At 56.4% G+C, this 20,316-nt stretch overlaps 1 protein-coding gene across 3 annotated transcripts; it reads left to right on the top strand.

Moving 5' to 3' along the window:
* Positions 1 to 1,155: 1,155 nt before the first annotated feature.
* Positions 1,156 to 20,122, top strand: SH3GLB2 (SH3 domain containing GRB2 like, endophilin B2). 3 transcript variants are annotated; one of them, XM_019420856.2, is made up of 12 exons: positions 1,156 to 1,379; positions 5,576 to 5,717; positions 6,549 to 6,677; positions 13,147 to 13,280; positions 13,535 to 13,627; positions 15,819 to 15,881; positions 17,465 to 17,488; positions 17,980 to 18,069; positions 18,393 to 18,493; positions 18,734 to 18,748; positions 18,843 to 19,083; positions 19,372 to 20,122. In XM_019420856.2, the coding sequence occupies exons 1-12, from the start codon at positions 1,317 to 1,319 to the stop codon at positions 19,477 to 19,479; spliced, it is 1,203 nt and encodes a 400-aa protein (XP_019276401.2). In that variant the 5' UTR covers positions 1,156 to 1,316; the 3' UTR covers positions 19,480 to 20,122. The 3 variants fall into 3 exon arrangements, with proteins under 3 accessions (XP_019276401.2, XP_053764376.1, XP_019276402.2); XM_053908401.1 differs by lacking the exon at positions 17,465 to 17,488; XM_019420857.2 differs by lacking the exon at positions 18,734 to 18,748 and having other exon boundaries at positions 1,157 to 1,379.
* Positions 20,123 to 20,316: the final 194 nt, after the last annotated feature.

The raw sequence follows: 20,316 nt of genomic DNA, 5'->3' as shown, positions 1-20,316 counted from the left end.
CTTGAAACCGGCAGAGTGACCTCCCTCTAGAAGTTCAGGTACTTCGATGATGACATTTTGCCCAGGGGCAAAAGAGAATCTTAGTTTAACATTATCCCAACCTCACAGATCCTGTAAGCCTACGATAACATAACAATTCCTTTGGCAACTTCCTGTGTCTCAACTCCCCTAAGATATATGTAGGCAATCATGCTCCAAGCTAAGGGCCGTCTGATATACATCTGAAGGGTCTCATGCCTGAGGTTTTAATAAAGGGTAATGAATGGCCTTTTCCTAGCAACAGCTCTCCCTTCAAGGTCCTGGAAAGCTTTCTTCTAAAATTCCTTAGAGAATTACTCTATCCCTAACCCCCTCCCAACCTGAGAGTTACCCCTCATGACCCCAGTGCAGCTCTTCTGCCCATGGGTCCTGTCCCTATGCTTTAATAAAATCACCTTTTTGCACCAAAGATGTCTTCAAGAATTCTTTCTTGGCCGTCGGCTCTGGACCATCCTACCATCACCCCAAAACTTCATCACTTCGTGCCACCAAGGTCAGGGGCAGAGGAAGGGGACTATAAAGGTCAAGGTGGTGGTCGTGGTGGGGTGGGCTGCATAGAGAGACCCAGAGCAAAAGAGGCAGAGAAATAGGAAGCTAGGGGGCCTAGTAGATGACTGGGCTGCGAATGGTCAAGGGGTGATGAAGAGGAACAAAGGGGCAAGGGGCTATGGGACAAGGAATGGAGAAAGGCCAGTCAGATGGCAGGCGGAGGCCGCAAGGGGCAGCAGCCAGCCGCAGCAAACCTGGCGGCGTCCAGCTGGGCCGGTCCTAAGGCTCCACCCCCTGGCCCGCGCCCCGCCCCGCCCCGCCCCGCACGCCCCGTCTGGCTCCTCCCCCGCGGCCCACTCCCCGCCCTGCACGCCCCGTCTGGCTCCTCCCCCGCGGCCCGCTCCCCGCCCCGCGTACCCCGGCTGGCTCCTCCCCCGCGGCCCGCTCCCCGCCCCGCGCACCCCGGCTGGCTCCTCCCCCGCGACCCGCTCCCCGCCCCGCGCACCCCGGCTGGCTCCTCCCCCGCGACCCGCTCCCCGCCCCGCGCACCCCGGCTGGCTCCTCCCCCGCGGCCCGCTCCCCGCCCCGCGCACCCCGGCTGGCTCCTCCCCCGCGGCCCGCGCCCCGCCCTGCGCGCTCTGGCTAGCTCGGTGGCGACGGCTGCGGGCAGGCGGGCGAGCTGAGGGCGGCGGTACCGGCAGCAGGTGGGCGGGGTGCGGGCCGACGGCGGCGGGCAGGGGGCGGCCAGGCTGCGCTCGGGCCGGGCGCGGCCGGCCGTGCGGCGCGCCATGGACTTCAACATGAAGAAGCTGGCATCGGACGCGGGCATCTTCTTCACCCGGGCGGTGCAGGTGAGGCCGTGCGCCCTGGGCCTCGCGCGGCCGGCTCTCGGGGCCCGGATGTGGGGCGGGCCGGGAGCGCCCCTTCTTTAGAGATGGGGGGGCGCAGGAGAAGCCCCTCGGGCTGCCACCTGATTCCCCGCAGCGGGGATACCCTTCCCCTCCTCCCCCCTACTACTGCGCCGCTCAGAAGAGAGAAAGAGCCTGTGGCGTCTGGCCACTCTGGCCGCACCCTCAGCGTTGTCCAGGGCCGGGGACCGAGCCGGGCCTCGATTCTGCTGCCTGGGGCGAGGTATCAGGATTTGCTGTTTCGACTGGCTGGGTTATCCGGCTTCCGTGGCGCCCGTCCCAGGAGGGGAGAGAGCACCGGCAGGCTCCTGCCTCCCCGCCCTTGCCCAGCAGTGACTCTGGCAGGCGCTTGGAGGCCTGAGTCCCAGGCCCAAGGACCGTGCACCCGCCACGACCCCTTCCCTGAGCCTCAGTCTCTGTACCTGTGCAATGGCCTGGTGGTACTGATTCCCTCAGGTCCCCATTACACGCTTGGATAGTCAGTCCGGAAGCCAAGACGGTTGGGATTATTTCCTTTCTGCTCCATGGGAGGCCTGTTTCTCTTATTTCTCTAAGCCTGGGGGATGGGGAAAGGGCTGAGGTCTGGCTGGGTTCCCTCCTTGGGAAGCTGTCCAGGCCGGTGATGCCGGAATTGGAAGAAGTTCTGTCCATTCCGGGGCCAGGAGAGAAACTGAGGCAGTGTTGAGGAAAACCGAGAGTCAGCTATGGGCATGGATGCTCCCCCTCTTGTGACCTTGAGGAAGGGGCTTCATTTCTTAGCCTCAGTTTTTCAACCTGAAGAATGGGATTAGCAATCCCTCCCAGGATGGTCGTGAGGGTTCCGTGGTACCCTGCACGTACATACTCACCAAAGGCAAGCTTACTGGTGGTGGTAATGTAGTTAGTATTGCACCTGTGTGGCATGTGACCTTGGGCAAGTCACTTACCTCAGAGCCTCCATGTCCCCTCCTGTCAGTCGGGTGTTAGCACCAGTCTGCCTCCAGGGGTGGCTGCAGGCTTGGGGCTTGGCCTGTCGCAGTGCTCTGGGAACAAGTTCTGTTGTTTGTCCTTGCTGTGGTCGGTTCTCTGGAGAAGCCCGGCCCCAGAGAGTCTCTTGGAAACCCATGTGCCCATGTTTACTAGAATGCACCATATCCCGTGTCCCATTGAGGATTGGTGGCCCAGCGAGGATTTGCTGCTTGCTGCTTCAAGCCCAGCAGGTGACCCCAGCCCCAGTGGGGATGCTAGGACCCCGGAACTCCTTGGTTATCCCCAGCTCATCTGGAAGGTGGGGAATCCTCCCCAGTGTTGATATGGCAACCACTCTATCTCCACATCTGGGAAGAACCTGATCTGCCAGTTTCCCCGATACGATACCCGTGGGGCCCTGGCACCTGACCTGGCCAGGGCCTGCAGAGCCTGGGGTGTGGGGAGGCTTGGGCCCCGTGGCCTCACTTCTCCTGGTGGGGGCAGGCCCGCCGGGTCGCCCATACTGGAGTGGGAGCCAGCGCCCAGGCTCCCGACTCCCGGGTGGAGGAGGGAGCTGGGAGCTTTATAAATAGAGGCTTTCTCTGGCTATGCACGCCCACCCTTGAGGGTGCCATCTTGCAGGGAGCAGCCTCGGACTCTGCAGACATCGGCCCCTAAAGCAAGAGGCTCTTTGTTTTTGTAGGGATGGGGCAGGGGTAGCAGGCCAAAGGAGAGAGAGGCTTGAAATGTGACCTGGGTAGGAGAGGACCCTTGGGGGACCCACTGAGGTCAGCCTGTGCTGGGATAGGAGTCAGTCAGACAGGAGGGACGGACGGGGGTCTTTCATATCAGTGTGTGGGCAGCTTCTCTGCATAGGTGCCACCTTGCCATGTCCCAGGGCATGCTGGGAAAGCTGTCGGTCCCTCCGTGTGCCGGGGACACCTTTAAGAGCGTTGCCTCACCCCCATCCAGCAGGGAACAGGAGCTTGGTCCTGGGAGAGAGCAGGATCCCTTTTGCATGGGTGATTCCGGGATGGCTTCCTGGTCCCCGAACCGTGCCTTGGAAGTCAGGAGGGGTTTGTGAAGTTGGCCCCGGGGGGGCCGGGAACAAGGCAGGAAAACCTACAGCATGTTCGAGTACGATGCTAGTGTGGGTGAGAGCGGGCAGTGGAAGTGGGATGGGTGCCCAAGAGGTTGGGAAAAGCCCAGTAGGAATTTGAACCTGCGCAGATGTGGGGTGTGAGGGATGGGCACCCCGTGGCTCAGTGGGGAGTGGCTGCCGCTAACCTCGGTAAGCAGCAGATATGCCGAGGCACGCATTTGGGTGACATGGTCGCCTAAACTAGGGTGATTGGTGCCATTGGGGTGAGGAGGTTCTTAGGTAGCTCCGAGGAGGGACGTGAATGGGGCCTTTTATTCATGGTGGTGACGGCAGCCGCTGACATTTATTAGGCCGGTGCTGTGGGTTTCCAAAATATTCCGTGAGACTGGGCCTGTTGTCGCCGTTTGCCAGGGTGGGGAACGGAGGACCGGAGGGGTGGTTTTGCCTTTCTAAGCCTTGGTTTGCTCATCTGGAAAGTGGGGCTGACGCTACCCCTCAAGGGGCTGGGTGAGGTGAGTCCTGCTCAGGGCCTGGCTCTGGGAGGCCCCAGTGTGGGGAGAGGTGGGAGGAGATGGGGGGTGGAGGGGGAGGGGGCGGGGGGGAGCAGCCGGTTCCCAGGCGGGGAGCTGCGGGCCATAAGCGTGGCCCACCCAGCCCTGCAGGGAGAAACCCAAGCCCTGTTGCATAATTGATGGCTGCTAAGCTAGAGCCGACTCTCTCCTCAGCAGTGGCTCTCTGCGGCTGGGCTGGAGCTTTCCTTGGCCTCTGGGTGATTTATCCTGCTAAGTAGTCTGGGAAGGGCCTCCAGACTCCCAGCCCATGATGGCCCTGCCTTGAGCCCTTGCTTAGCCTCAGTGGCATCATCTGTGACGTGGGAAAACTCGACCCATCTGCCTTGGAGGGCTACCGGAGGTGGGTCATTGGTGGCTTACCTAGCCCCGGGTTGGGCTCTAGATGTGGCCAACAGTATCTATTGCCGTTATTACTGATCTTACTCCTGCGGTCTGAGCCCTTTTGTTGTTTGGCCATGACCTTGAGCAGGCTCCTTCTCCTGGCTGGAGATGGCCTTCTCGATAAGAGGGGCCGGGACGTGGGCCGGTTGCTGGTTGTTCCTGTGCGGCCTACACAGCTTCTGGTGGCTCTGACCATGTGACATCCTGGTTCTTGCCTGGCCTTGAGGCGGGGCTGCTGAGCTCTCTGGGCCCCGTGTGTGCCCAGGCAGTTGGCTCTGATGGGCCAGTGGTGTTCCCCGTCCACTCACCGGGCAACCAGAGGCCAGCCATGTGGCTGTCCTGCCCACATACGCTCCCTTTCAGTCCCAGCCTCCTCTCCGCCCACCAGCTCTACACAGCAGCACCTTAACACCGAACACCGACTCCCCGCCAGACCATGGCCTTCATGTCTTACTCACATCTTTCTTATTTCATCCTATTTCAGCTGTGAGGGAGCTGCTGTTATTTATTTTACTCATTTTTCAGCTCTGGAAACTGACGCCAGAGAGGCAAAGCCACTTGCCCAAGGTCACGCGACTCTTCAGCGGTAGAACGGAGACTGGAATCAGGTCCCTCTGATTCTGGGACCTGGGTTCCTCCCACTCGTCCCCTGGCACCCCCTCCCCGGTGGCTCCCAGCCCCCTATGGAGCCCTAAGATAACCCCAGACTTTGCTCCAGGCCCCATTTATTCCCTGTGTACCTGCTACCAAGTGCTTTCCTTCAGAGTCGGATTAGGAGGACCCCCAGAACTAGGCTCCCAAGGACTTCTTATTCCCTCCAAGTTATATGCCAGATTTTCTGCAAATGTGCATTTTTGTTGGCGGGGGATAGAGGGAGTCTATAGCTTTCATTGGACTTCTAGAAGAAGCCACGATCCCCGAACTCTGGTCCAACCTAATTTTACAGAAGGGCAAACTGAAGCACAGAACAGGGTTGTAACTTGATCAAGGTCACAGAACGGGTCAGGGGCAGAGCAAATTTCTTAACCTTGGGCCTGGTTCTAGCTGGTGGGGGAGGTGTAGAAGGGTGGGGCAGGGGCAGTCCTCCCTTCCCCGCTTCTGCGTCCTCCCCACCTCTCTCAATCCTCCCCACACAGTTCACAGAAGAGAAATTCGGCCAGGCAGAGAAGACTGAGCTGGATGCCCACTTTGAAAACCTGCTGGCCCGGGCAGACAGCACCAAGAACTGGACCGAGAAAATCCTGCGGCAGACAGAGGTGCTGCTGCAGCCGAACCCTAGTGAGTGGGCCCGGGGTGGTCCCGGGCGAGGGGCGGAAGGCCACCGGCGGGAGGCCGGGGCTGCAGAGACCACGCGGGCGGGACTGGGCGGCAGGTGGGATTTGGTTGCTGGGGCTTCTGAGGCCTGCTGGTGGGTGGGGGGTGGGCAGTTAAGGAAATCAGCAGACTCCGTGATGGGCTCCAGGATGCACTCTCTGGGGCAGCAGAAGTGTTAAGTTTTGCACAGAGGAGTTGAAGAAATGCTTGAAACTAAAACACGCTTGGGAGAAGAGGTAGGAAAAACATGAGCCGGGTCTTTTGAGAGGGCAGCGAGGCCCAGAGATGGAAGAGGGCTTGCCCAGAGTCTGCTGCGAGCATGAGCAAGGAGTGAGCACAAGCAAAAGGCCAGGAGAGCCCAAGGGGAGGGTGGGGTGTCTTGGGGTCGTGATGCTTGTCTGCCTGTCAGTCTGCTACACGACTGAGTGTCTCGAGGGCTTTCTGGAGCCAGCACCAGGGCCCTGTCCATATATGTGTTAGGTTCTATAAATCCGTATTGTCCTGAGGGAGCAATGAATGGGCCTTGACTTTGGGCCTGTCACCCCCAGCCGTGGGACCTGGGGCGGGCATGTCGCATCTCTGAGGTGTGGCTTCCTCCTCGCCAGAGTGAGGGGTCCTACGAGGTCGAGTGCCAGTGTCACAGGGTTGAGGTAGGCACCAGGAAGAACATTCTGCAAGTCACCAGGCCAGGCACCCCGTGGGCAGGCCCTGCGCTGCATCTGTTGCTGTCGCCGTGGCTTCTGTCCTTGGGTTGTACTGAAGAGCCCTGTGGCTTTGGCTGCTGTCTCCCTGCAGGTGCCCGAGTGGAGGAGTTCCTGTATGAGAAGCTGGACAGGAAGGTGCCCTCGCGGGTCACCAATGGAGAGCTGCTGGCACAGTACATGGCAGAGGCGGCTAGTGAGCTGGGGCCCACCACGCCCTATGGTGAGCCAAGCCCCATAGCCAGGGTCAGGGGTCATGGTCTCTTGCTCTCGACTTTCCCTGTCTCTCCCTTCCTTGCTTTCCCTTTTTTACTTTTTCTTTATTAAAAAAAAATTTTTTTTAATGTTTATTTATTTTTGAGAGGGGGAGAGGGAGACACAGAATCCAAAGGAGGCTCCAGACTCTCGAGCTGTCAGCACAGAGCCCAACGCGGGGCTCGAACTCACGGACCGCGAGATCGTGACCTGGGCCAAAGTCAGACGCTCAGCCGACTGAGCCACCCAGGCGCCCCTCTTTCTCTGTCTTTTTTAAAGTACACAAATAATACCTGTATTCATTCTACTTGTAGAAACCTCAACGTAAATGAAAATGGAGTGAAAAATGGAAGTGTCTCTCAACCAGTTTTGGTTTGAGCGCATTTTTTAATGGGATCGTACTGTGTGTGCCATTCTGCGGCCTGAGTTTTAAACTTGGCATTGTTTTAGATACCTCTTCACTGTGACACTTATAGAGCCACCTCGATCTTTTTTTTTTAATTTTTAAAGTTTTATTGCGGTATAATTTACATACCATAAAATGCACCTGTTTTAAATGTGTAATGCAATGACTTTTAGTAAATTTAGAGTTGTGCAGACATCCCCCCAATCCGATTTAAAGAACATTTCTGTCACCTGCAAAAAGTGCCATGTCTACTTAGAGTCGGTCCCCAGTCCCATCCCCTGCCAACTGCTAATGTGCACTGTGTGTCTGTAAATTTGCTTTTTCTGAACATTTCACATAAATGGAATCAGACGTTGTGTCGCGTTTTGCATCTGGCTTCTTTTCCCGAGCGTAATGTCTCTGAGGTTCATCCTTGTTGTAACAACGTGTTTGAAGATTTCACTCCATGGGGGTGCCTGGGTGGCTCAGCCGGTTAAGCGCGTGACTTCGGCTCAGATCATGATCTAACAGTTTGTGGGTTTGAGCCCCAAGTCAGGCTCTGTGCTGACAGCTCAGAGCCTGGAACCTGCTTCAGATTCTGGGTCTCCTTCTCTCTCTGCCCCTCCCCTTCTCACTCTCTCTCTCAAAATTAAACATTTAAAAAATTAAAAAAAAAAAAAGATTTCACTCCTTGTAATTGTTGGATAGTATTCTATTGTATGGCTAGGCCACATTTTCTTTATCCATTCACCATTTGATGGACATTTGGTTTGTTTCCTTATGAACGTTTGCATACAGAACTTTGTGAGGACATATGTTTTCACTTCTCCTGGACATATATACCTAGACATATATACCATACCGGAGTGGACTTGCTAGGTCATATGGTAAACTTATGTTTAACTTTTTAGAAAATTACCAAACTTTTTCAAAGTGGCTGTGTGCAGGTGGTGGTTAATTTCCAAATATTTGTGGATTTTCCAAGTTTCCTTCTGTTGTTGGTTTCTGATTTCGCTCAGGTCAGAGAACATGCTTTGTATGATTTTAATCCTTTTACATTTATTAAGACTTGGCTTAGTCTGCAGTCTCTCCTGGAGATTGTTGGTGTTCACTTAAGAAGTTTGTATGTTGGGGCGCCTGGGTGGCTCAGTCTGTTAAGCGTCCGACTTCGGCTCAGGTCATGATCCCACGTTCCGTGAGTTTGAGCCCCGCGTCAGGCTCCGTGCTGACGGCTCAGAGCCTGGAGCCTGCTTCAGATTCTGTGTCTCCCTCTCTCTGACCCTCCCCCATTCATGCTCTGTCTCTCTCTGTCTCAAAAATAAAATAAAAACGTTAAAAAAAAAAAATTAAAAAAAAAAAAGAAGTTTGTATGTTATGTTGTTGTGGGGTGGAGTGTTCTAGAGATGACAGACTAAATTGGTTCATAGTGTTGTTCAAGTCTTCTGTGTGCTTGCTGATTTTGTCTTGTTCTGTACATTATTGGGAAGTGCTGAAGTCTCCCAACTATTTCTGTTTAATTGTCTGTTTCTGGCTTCTGTCTGTGTTTGCTTCGTGTATTTTTGGAGCTCTGTGCTTAGGTCTGTATGTTTATTATTGTTGTATCTCCCTGATGAACGGGCTCTTTTATCATTGTAAAATACTGGTCTTTGTCTCTGGCCATATTTGTCTTTTTTTTTTTTTTTTTTTTTTTAATTTGGTCACGTTTGTCTTAAAGTCCATTTTATCTGACAGTAGTTCACCCACTCTTGTTCTCTTATGGTTATTGTTTACATAGTATATCTTTTTCTCTCCTTTTATTTTCAATCTATTTACATCTTTAAACCTAAAGTCTATCTTTTATAGACAGCATGTATTTTGATTTAAAAATAATTCAGTCTGACCATCCTTTGATTGGAGTGTTTAATCCATTTATATTTAATGTAATTATTGATGTGGTTGGATTTACAGATGCCATCTTATTATTATTTTCTCTGTCTCAGGTCATTTTTGTTCATATGTTCCTCCTTTACGCCTTCTGTCATGTTAAATAGAAATTTCCAAGTGTAGCATTTTAATTTCTTTGTTGCTTTTTAACAAAAAGCTTTTCTTAGTGGTTTTACGGTGTGTAATTTAACTTATTGCGGTTGGCTTCAGAATGTTGACTTAATTCCAGTAAATATAGAAACTTTGCTCCAATATAACTCCATCCCCCTCCCTTCTTCCTTTGTGCTATTATCATATAAATTTCATCTCTGTTTTGTATAAACCCAACAATATAGTGTTTTTGAGAGACACAGTGCAATCGGGGGAGGGGCAGAGAGAGGAAGACACAGAATCCGAAGCAGGCTCCAGGCTCTGAGCTGTCCACACAGAGCCTGATGCAGGGTTTGAACTCACAAGCTGTGAGATCATGACTGAAGCCAAAGTCGGACGGTCAACCCACTGAGCCACCCGGGTGCCCCGTATAGTTATTGTTTTATACAGTTGTCTTTTAAATCAGTTAAGAAAAGAGAAAAAATATGTATTGTTTTTTATATTTGCTTATGTAATTACCTTTATTGGTTGTCTCTATTGCTTTATGTGGGTTCAAGTTACCACCATCTGGTGTTATTACCTTTGAACGTGAAGTATTCTGTAGCAGGTTGCCTAGCAATGTATTCTCTCAGTCTTGTTAATTTGGGTATGTCTTTATTTTATGTTCACTTTTTTTTTTTAAATTTTTTTTAAATGTTTATTTGTGAGAGAGACAGAGGCAGGGGAGGGGCAGAGAGAGAGGGAGACACAGAATCCGAAGCAGGCTCCAGGCTGAGCTGTCAGCACAGAGCCTGACACGGGGCTCGAACTCATGGACCACGAGATCATGACCTGAGCTGAAGTCAGACGCTTAACCGACTGAGCCACCCAGGCGCCCCTATGTTCACTTTTGGAGGACAGTTTTGCTATACGTAGAATTCTCGGATGAGAGTTTTTTCATTTTATCACTTGGAATATCATTTCACTGCTGTCTGGCCTCCATTGTTTCTTTTTTCTTTTCTTTCCTTTTCTTTTTTTAAATTTAAGTAATCTCTACACCCACCGTGAGGCTCAAACTCACGACCCTGAGATCAAGAGTCACTCGCTCTTCCAGCCAAGCCAGCCAGACACCCATTCTGATGAGAAGTCATGTGTTCATCTCGTTGTGGCTCCCTTGTATGTGATGAGTGGCTCCTCTCTTGCTGTTTTTAAGACCTTCTGTCTTTGTCTTTCAGCAGCTTGACTGAGACGCCCAGCGGTTAATGGTCCATCTTATTGTATTCATCCTGTTTTGGGTTCGTTGAGTTTCTTGGATATGGACATTAATGTTTTCCATCAAAATCAGGACATTTTCTGCAATTATTTCTTCAAATATTTTTTCTGTCCCTTTCTGTCCTCTTCTTCTCTCCCACTGCTCGTATGTGGGTTTGTTTCATGGTGTCCTGTAGGTCTTTGAGATTCTGTTCATTGTTATTCACTCATTTTTCTTTGTGTGCTTCAGATTAGATCCTCTCTGTTGATCTGTCTTTGAAGTTGCTGATTTCTCCTTTGGCTAGCTTGGACTTGCTGTTGAGCCCTTCTGGTAGATTCTGTATATCAGTTGTGGTGCTTTTTAACTCCAGAGTTTTCTTTTTAATAGTTTTTATCTCTTTCTTGATATTTATATGATGAGTCATTGCCATCACAGTTTTCTTTAAGCATTAAATATATGGGGCGCCTGGGTGGCTTGGTCGGTTAAGCGTCCGACTTCGGCTCGGGTCATGATCTCACGGTCCGTGAGTTTGAGCCCCGCGTCGGGCTCTGTGCTGACAGCTCAGAGCCTGGAGCCTGCTTCTGATTCTGTGTCTCCCTCTCTCTCTGACCCTCCCCCATTCATGCTCTGTCTCTCTCTGTCTCAAAAATAAATAAATGTTAAAAAAATTAAAAAAAAATATATGCACATGTTATATATATATATATATATATATATATATATATGTATATATACACACATGTACATATGTTTTTTATATATATATATATATATATATATATATATATATATACACACACACATACACCTGGGTGGCTCAGTTGGTTGAGTATCTGATGTTGGCTCAGGTCATGATCTCGTGGTTCATGAGTTTGAGCCCCACATGGGGCTCTGTGCTGACAGCTTGGAGCCTGGAACCTGCTTCAGATTCTGTGTCTCCCTCTCTCTCTGCCCCTATTTGCTCACACTCTGTCTCTCTCTCTTTCTCTCAAAAATAAATATTTTTAAAAAATGTGTGTATATATATATATATATATATATATATACACGTATATGTAAATGTGTATATATATATATATATATATATACACGTATATGTAAATGTGTATATATATATATATATATATATATATATATATATATATATATACACACACACATATAGCCTGTAGCCTCTTAGGAATCTTCGCTAAATCTAACGTCTGAGTCTCCTTAGAGACTCCGTGACTACTGATTGCTTTTTTCTTCTGTGTATTGCCCATACTTACCTATTTCTTTGCATGTCTTAGAGTGTTTTGCTAAAATCTGGACATCTACAAAAATCTTTTTATTTTATTTTATTTTATTTTTTTTGAGAGAGAGAGAGTCGGGGAGGGGCAGAGAGAGAGAGGGAGACAGAGGATCTGAAGCAGGCTCTGTGCGATGTGGGGCTCAAACCCACGAGCCATAAGATCATGGCCTGATCTGGACATTTTAGATAATATAGTAGCTGTGGATTCTGAATCACTTGGGGGTTGTGATTGCTTTGTTTGTTTAGAAACTCGCCCGAGCTAGTTGTTTCGAGTCGGTCTTCCTTCCAGTATGCGGCTACTGCTTTCACATTTTTTTAAGTCATTCTTTTTATTTTTAAGCCAAGCGTCCTGGGGTTTGCTCCTGGGTTAGCGCATGTTAGTCGTCAGGCAGTGATAGTCAGAGGTTGCGCTTAAACACCTTGCACCATTAAGGCTTTACTGATGAATTTATGGCTGTATTGGGGGACACATTCAAAATTCAAGTAGTTTACACGTCTGACCGGCTTTTACTTTGTGCGTAGAGCCTCCTATTTGGCCAGGGATGAGTAGGGTTCTCTCCATTCTGAGTGTGCTGCACACACACAGGTATAGCCTTCCAGACCACCAGAGATATCTGGGAGTTTGTCAAGGCCCAAACGACTTTCTTGTTTCCAGAGCTCCTGATAAGTTTCTGGCAGGTCTGTTCCAACCAGTGTTCCCTGTTCAAGTCAGCTGTAATGTTGGCCTTTCCCAATTATTTACCGTTGAGGTTGCTATTGTTCTTGGCAGTGTCCCGTGGATTTCTCTGTGCTCCAGCCCAAATCCCTTCGGCCCTAATCCCACTACCTTCCTCACCCCCCACCCCTGCCCACCTAGCAGTGAGGCTGCCGAGGAGATGGGAGTCCTCCCAGGCTACAAAGCCACAGGCTCCCACTGTTCTTACTAAGGTCCGGTAGGTCTTGAGTAAATATCCTCAGTTTATTTGCCTTTGGCCAATTTCCAGAGTCCAGAAATGTTTGCTTTTGACAATTGCATCTACTTTTTTTTTTTTGAGAGAGAAACAGCGAGCGGGTAGAGGGGCAGAGAGCAAGGGGCACAGAGGATCCCAAGAGGGCTCCGCGCTGACAGCAGAGAACCCGACACGAGGCTCAGTGGGGCTCGAACCCACCACCCACGAGATCCTGACCTGAGCTGAAGTCAGACGCTCAACCGACTGAGCCACCCGGGCGCCCCGAGTCCACTTTTTTTCATTGCTTTTTGGGAACAGGATTTGTCGAGCTCCTTTCTCTGTTCTGGAAGTCCCACTCCTACCCCCTGCTTGTAATGTAGTGCTCCGTGCTCTGGACGCCCCACTATTTACTTGTCAGTCCCCAGATGATGGATACATAGGCTGCTTCCACGTTTTCCCCAGCCAGCCGTTCCGTGCTGGGCATACCTGCTCATGCCTCCTCGGCACGCCTCTGTCCGGCCTCTCCCCTACTCCTGGGGGTCAGAGCAGCCTGCGCCCCTCCCTCACCCTGAGACTCCATTTACTCAGGGAAGACGCTGATCAAGGTGGCAGAAGCTGAAAAGCGCCTGGGAGCCGCGGAGAGGGATTTCATCCACACGGCCTCCATCAACTTCCTCACGCCTCTGCGCAACTTCCTGGAAGGGGACTGGAAGACAATTTCGGTGAGAGACCTGGGGCCACTCTGCTTCCTGGGAGCCGTGGCATCCTTCTCCTCAGGGCTGCTGGGCGTAGGCTCTCTTCCCGTGTCGGGAAGCTGGCACTCCTGGGCCTCCTCAGACGTGGCTCCTGTGGGCTGAGTGCCATAGTGGGTGACCTCCCCTGTCTGGGCCTCAGTTTCCCCACGTGGACCAGATGGCCCAGTGGGACCTCCCAAGGCTGCCCGGGGTCTCACTCTTCCCTTTCCCCTGCCCCACAGAAGGAGAGACGTCTTCTCCAAAACCGCCGTCTGGACTTGGACGCCTGCAAAGCGCGGCTGAAGAAGGCCAAGGCTGCAGAAGCCAAAGCCACGGTAGGTGTCCCTGCTGGTCTCCTGCCCCTGCCCAGCTCTGTTTGGAGCCAGGGAGGGTGAAGGGACCTGATGTTTGGCATGACCTTTCTTCCCTGTCCCTGCCTGGAGAGGCCTGGCTTGGGGGGCGCTGGTCCTGGCTGACCGCTTTGGGTCATGCCTCTCTGCCCCTACAAGGGAACCCTGGCGGCCCAGAGCTCTGGGTCCCAGGGCAGACATTTACGGGGTGGGCTGAGGGCATGCCACAGCCTCCCCAGACAGACAACCAGTTGGGAGTTTCTCGCATGGCCCTGCCCTGCCCTCCCCGGATGCTCGGCTCTGTCCCCCGGCTCTGCCCGGGCATGGCTCCCCCTTACTAACTCCCCTGCCCGCTGCTCCAGTGCTGGTCCGGGGGTGCCCTGATGGTGTGAACCCCGGAGCTAGACCACCCACCTTCTCGGGGCCCTTCTCAGGGCCACCTTCTCAGAGGCATGACCGAGGACCCTTTCAGGTTAGCCCCAAGACACGGGGTCGGGCCGGGACCTCACGGTTCTCTGTTTACTCTCGGTTCACTGAGGCCTGCCCAGCCCGGCCAGGCCAGTGGACGCAGCGTGGCGCAGTTTGACCAGGGCAAGGCCAGGGTGGGGAGAGTGGGCCTGAGGGCGAGCATACTCCTGGCATGCCGGGCTACTTGGGGGTACGGGGGCCTAGAGGCCACCTTGCACTCTGAGGAGGGAACTCCCAGGTCCAGGGAAGGCCGGGGGTACCACCACCTGTGCCTGCCCAGCTCTCAGCTGCCCATGAGGGTTCTAGCCCCAAACCCTCCTTGCGTCCCCCTCCCACAGTGTGGCCACTGGGGACCATGGAGCCTGGGCCTGCACTGCCTCTGGGGACAGCCAAGGGCAGGGTCTCACTCATCCAGGTGTGTGGGGCCAGATCAGAGGCAGGTCTCGGCCACTGGAGTCCCGCTGTGGTTGGGTAGGATGACGTGTGGCCACAAGGTTGACCTCTCTAAGTCACCTGGACAGGACAGTCTCCCCATCACCCAGGGCTAGACCGTCTCTCTGGAGTACCTTGGCCAGAACAAGCTCATCCTCCATCAGTCAGGCCAGGGGAGCCTTTCCTTAGTCACTGGAGCAGCAGGACCCCTTCTCCAGTTGTCCGGCCTGGACAACCTCCAGCCTTTGGGTCAGACCAGGATACCCTCCGCAGAGCTAGGCCCTGGGCAGCCCAGCTATGGCAAGCGTCCCAGAGGACTGGAGGCCGGCAGGTCACACCCTCACCCCACGCCCTAAACACACACACACACACACACACACACACACACGCGCTGCGCGCGCGCGCTGTGCGCGCGCACGTGCGTGCACGCATAGCAGGACTCCTTCTGGAGGGCAGGGTCAACTGCCCGCCCACCACCTGCTGTCCCCTCCCGCCGGGGCCCGGGGGGGCCTGCTCCCGCCTGCGCTGTGGACTCACTAACTCTTTGTTTTTGTTCCTTTCCGTTCTGCTTTGGGTAACTTGGCTCAGTGTGAGGGAGATGTGAGTATACCTGTCCCACGTGCTGTGCTGCTTCTGGTTTGCCCGTCCCAGCCTCGGGCCGCAGTGCCGTGGCTGGCCCAGGGGACACATCCTGGGCATTTTGCAAGCAGCTGGTCTCCCCACCAGAGCCTCTGCCACGCGTAGCCTCTGGCTTAGGGGGACGCCAGGCACTGGAGCCTGTGAGTCAGCTTTTTGCAAATGTGGGAAGCCTGTCACCCTGTCCATCCATGCATCCACCTGTCCATCTTGTTGTGGGGGAGGGGCCCGGTCCTTGCTGCAGGAGCGAGAGATGTGCTGTGTGGAGATTCTGGGCCTGAGGAAGCTGGGGGTGGGAGACGGGTTTTGTCTGGAGGGCTGTGGCTCCAACCGGGGCATCTGAGTGAGACCGGGGTCCAGGGAGGAGGGGGCCAGGCCCAGTCTGCGACTCACCCGGAGGCTCCCTGGCATCTGCTCTCCTGGGCTCCCAGTGTGACCACCCACTTGGTCCTTGTCTGACTCTCCGCGTCCCTACGCCCACCTCGCCCCCAGGAGGTTGGAGCAGGGAGAGGGGTCCACGTGGTATGTGTCTGCAGCCTCCCGTCCCTTGGGCCGGGGCTCCTGGCCTCTCCTTGTGGGAGATTCTGGGGCGGCACCCGGCCCCACTTGACCCCCTTCCCCCGTGACCTCTTCCCGCCAGACGGTGCCTGACTTTCAGGAGACTAGACCTCGTAATTACATTCTCTCGGCCAGCGCCTCCGCGGTAAGCGCCCCACCCCGGCCGCCCGGCCTCCCTGCGCCCGCCCCCCCCGGCACGGGGCAGCCTCACAGCACAGCAGCAGGAGCACAGGGCATGTCCTGAGAGCCGGGAGGACTGGAGGGCCGCAGCCCCGCCTCGGGCCCCTTGCCTGCCCCCCTGCGCCCACGGTGCTGGCCTCGCTTCCCTGTGCGCCCTGCTGGAGGTGGAGGCCCGGCCAGCCGCACCGGACGGCACAGGGAGCTGCGGGGCAGCGGACCCGTCCCCCCCCCCCCCCCCCCCCCCCGTGCCGGGGCCCTGAGGTCTGCCCCTCCCCCCCCACCGCCCCCGCCGGCCCACCATGGGTTCACAGACCCGGGACTGAGACGAGGGTGGTGCTGTTCTGCCTCTCTGACACGGTGTCGTGGCGGCGAGGAGAGGCCCGGAGAACGAGCAGGGAGAGTGCGGGGCCCCGAGGGAGAGGGCCGGCGGGCCGAGATTAGAAGGAAGGAGGTGGGCAGGGTGGGGTCGCGAAGGGTTCCGTTGTCGTGGGATCTCTTCTCCACCGCTCCGTCCGGCTACTAGGTGTTTACCTGCAGTTTGGAGCATGGGCCACCCACGTCCGTCCCATCGTACCTGTGGCCACCACAGGTGGCTGTGCCTCTCTTCCGCCTTTTTCTCCCACCTTCCATTTCTGCCGTGGGCGGCACGCCGTGGCACAGACCCCCTGGCTCTCCTTCACCTCTGTCCCTGCATGTTGCCGCGAGTGTCTGTGCACTCACGCGGCGGCTGGGCCATCGTTCCCCTGGGGCGGGGGCCCCGGTTCACTCCACCAGGCCCCTCTTGCTGGGTGCCCTGTATACACACGCGTGGGGGCCGCTCCCCACGTTTTGGTTTTCTCAATGGCACTGTGGCGGGACACCTCGGTCCGCAGAGCTAACCTTGTCTTGCTTTTAGGTTATCATCTTAGGATAGACCTCCCACACTGGGCAGGAGAAATGGGTCTCCTAAGTCGTGGCGGGGGGAGGGGGGTCCTTTCTTCTTTAGACTCTGGATGGCACTTCCTGCCCCCTTTCCTGGGCCGAGTGGAAGGAGGAATATCCTGGAGGGTGGAGACCGCCCTGTTTTTTTCTTTTGCCATTGAACCCCAGTGTGACTCGGGCACGAGGCTGCCTTTCTCTGCAGAAGGACAGAAAGGTTCAGTGACTGGCCTAGGGTCACACGGTCCTGCGTCCCAGCCCACCAGCCTTAGCCGAGTGTCAGGGTGGGACGGGGGACGCTCGGTCTCCCGTCAGAGCCCGGGGGCTTACGCTGTAGGAGAAACCCCGGCAGGACTTCCCAGCTGGCTGTGCCCCACCTTCCCTGCATGCGGCATGTTGGACTGGACCGTGGTTGTCCGCGCCCCTGCTCACACCAGGCCGCGTCCCCGCCTCAGCTCCTGGTTGGGTTACGGGCAGGGAGTGGGGAAGGGTATGGGGTGGGAAGAGGTGGGCTCTCGGGGAGCTGGGGCAGGACGCGGGCTCTGGGGTCCAGCTCTCCTCCCTCTACTCCCCCGCTGACCGGTGCCCCCTCCCTCCCCCTGCTGCGCGGTCCTGTTGCGGTCACTGAAGCTCTGGAACGATGAGGTGGACAAGGTGAGTCTGGGCTCGGGAGGCTCGCGAGCAGAGGCTTGAAGCGGGTTGGGAGGGGGGCGGGATCAGATTGGTTTCTAGTTCTGGGTTCTGTTCCGGGTCGGGGCCACTGTGAGGGTATCGCTTCCCCTCTGTGGGGAGACTGCCCCCACGGTCCCTCCGGGCACACGGGAGTGGCGCCGTCGGGTGGCGAGGTACCGGGTGTCAGAGGTCCTAGCCAAACACCCGTGGGTCTGTCTCTGGCCACTGGTCACAGCATAGGTCCAGAGGGGTCCCAGCAGGGTTATGGCTGCCCCAGGGGCCAGGGCTCCAGGCCTGAGAAGCGCACCCCTGCCTCCAAGAGGTCTGTCTGTGTCCCCAGGGGGAAGTGCCATCTGCATCCAGAGTAGGAGAGGGCTGCTCCTGGTGGGCGTCGGGGCCGCGGGAAGGGGTGGCAGGAAGGACGGCGGGGGCCACTGCTGCTGTCCTACATTCTCACACTGTGCCCTTCCCAGGCCGAGCAGGAGCTCCGAGTGGCCCAGACCGAGTTTGACCGGCAGGCAGAAGTGACCCGGCTCCTGCTGGAGGGAATCAGCAGCACTCACGTGAGTCCTGCCCCATGTCGCCCTTCCGTCGTCCCCTGTCTTCCTGCCCCTCCCCCCCCCCCCCCCCCCACCCCAAGCGCTCCACAACGAGGCGGGCGATGAAGTTGGATCTCGGCAGGCGGTGAGGGGCAGCGCTGGAGCCCGCGGTCCTAAGGGTGGAACTGGAGCTCTGTTCCAGGTGCCACAGAGCAAGTGCCAAAGGCCGGGTGGCCCTCCCCCCTGCTCCAGGGGGGGCAGCAGCGAGCGGGGTGGGGGAGGGAACATCTCACCTCCCGGGCCACCGCTCACCCCGCTCACCATGGGCACCGCCCTCCTCCCTGCAGGTGAACCACCTTCGCTGCCTCCATGAGTTCGTGGAGTCCCAGACGACTTACTACGCGCAGTGCTACCGCCACATGCTGGACTTACAGAAACAGCTGGGCAGGTGCCCACTGGGGTCCCCTGGCTCCCAGACCTAAGCTCAGAAAGCCCTACGACACACAGGGCGGGTAGAGAGGGCTGAGCCTTGTGTCGGGGGCGTCACACCCCTCTCTGGACAACAGTGAGGTGGTGGGCCTTGACCTCTGAGCGCGGTCTCTCAAGAACGCCCGGGTGGGAGGGTGGCAGGGACTGGGCGGTGCATCTCACGTTTCCCCTTGCCTTGCTTTTCCCCTCACGCTGCCAGCTCCCAGGGAGCCATGTAAGTAGCGGCAGCGGGCCCAAGCGGGGTTTGGTGGCACGCGTGGGACTCCCGTGGGGACGTGGCCCCCGGCTGAGATGTCGCCCCTGTTCAGATTCCCAGGCACCTTCGTGGGCACCACGGAGCCCGCCTCCCCGCCCCTCAGCAGCAGCTCACCTACCACCGCCGCGGCCACCATGCCCGTGGGGCCCTCTGTGGCTGGCCTGGCCCCTCCAGGGGAGGCTGCTCTCCACCTGGAGGAGGTGAGCCCACCTGCCAGCGGGACCCGGAAGGCCCGGGTGCTCTACGACTACGAGGCGGCTGACAGCAGCGAGTTGGCCCTGCTGGCTGATGAGGTAGGCCTGGTGCCACAGGGGTGGGGCAGAGGGCGGGCCCAGGAGCATCAGGGAACCAGAACGGGGAGCCCCCCCGCCGCTGCCTCCAAGTCTCTGAGGGGCCCTGGGGGTGGAGCTGGGGGGTACGTGGAGGCAGCTCCAGCTCTGAGGAAGCAGGGTCTAGGTAGAGCAGGTGAGTTCCTGTCTCTGGACTTGCAGATGTCCGTGCGTCATGGGACTGTGGCAACCCCGTCCCCACGCCAGTTCTGCCCCTGCTCGGGTGTGACCTTCCCTCTCTGCCCTCTTCAGCTCATCACCGTCTACAGCCTGCCCGGCATGGATCCTGACTGGCTCATTGGCGAGAGAGGCAACAAGAAGGGCAAGGTCCCGGTCACCTACTTGGAACTGCTCAGCTAAGCAGGCCCCTCCAGGCCCCCTCGGTTCTGGCCCGGGCGGGAGAGGACGTGTGCGGCCCCACCACCCTTCTGTCGGTGACTCGGCTGCTCGGGGTGGGGAGACCGGCCCCATTCCGTCCACGTCCCCGGTCGTCCAGCTGTGAGGGGGCCCCAGAGGCTGAATGGCCCCAGCCCCTCCCCCAGCCCTGCTTCTGGAGCCCCCGGCGCTGTCTGCCTCCACTGAGCTCCCCAGCTCTGCGGTCCTTCCCGCTCCTGCTGAGGAGGGGCGGCTGGCTGCAGTGCCGCCCCAGGCACCTCGGCTCCCCGCGGGGGTCGGAGCGCTAGGCCTGCAGCAGCCTGGGGCACACCCTTGGCAAGGGAGCACCTGCCTCTTGGTTGCCAAAAGCAGCAGTGGGGGGAAGGCGGGCAGGTCTGCGGTGGGCCTGGGGACGGGCGCCGGCCCCTCTGGGTGGACTGGAGTGAGGGACGCCTGGCCGGAGTGGCATCTCCTGGGTGCTCCCCTCCCCTCCCCCCTCAAGACCGCTCAAGCCAAGTTCGGTGGCTGCAGCCTGCGCCTCTCCACACTCACTTTTTAACTGATCTTTTTACTCTGCCTGTCTGCTTGCTGTATAGCCAGTGACAAATAATAAACCATCCTTCACGTGCATGTTGCCTGGGCTCCTATCGGGCTGCGGACCCCACGGGCTGGCCTGGAGGGTGGGAAAGGGAAGCAAGCATTCACATGCCAGCTTCCTCCTCCTTCCTTCACGGGCCTCGCTTTCTCCCACAGGGCCTGTGCTGCTCAGATGGGGCTACTCTTCCTGCACTTGAGGCTGCATTAAGAGACATTTTATCCCTA

Source organism: Panthera pardus, unplaced genomic scaffold (assembly GCF_024362965.1).
Source record: "Panthera pardus isolate Hobbes unplaced genomic scaffold, ASM2436296v1 HiC_scaffold_20, whole genome shotgun sequence".
Lineage (NCBI taxonomy): Eukaryota > Metazoa > Chordata > Mammalia > Carnivora > Felidae > Panthera > Panthera pardus.
Note: the sequence above shows the minus strand (reverse complement) of the source record. Positions and strands in the feature narration are given on the sequence as shown.

Excerpts from the sequence above, each read along its gene's own strand:
- SH3GLB2 (XM_019420856.2), top strand. The coding sequence starts at position 1,317 with ATGGACTTCAACATGAAGAAGCTGGCATCGGACGCGGGCATCTTCTTC. Across the intron at positions 6,678-13,146 it reads GGGGCCCACCACGCCCTATG|GGAAGACGCTGATCAAGGTG; the intron begins GTGAGCCAAGCC and ends CCATTTACTCAG. Across the intron at positions 18,070-18,392 it reads AGGGAATCAGCAGCACTCAC|GTGAACCACCTTCGCTGCCT; the intron begins GTGAGTCCTGCC and ends TCCTCCCTGCAG.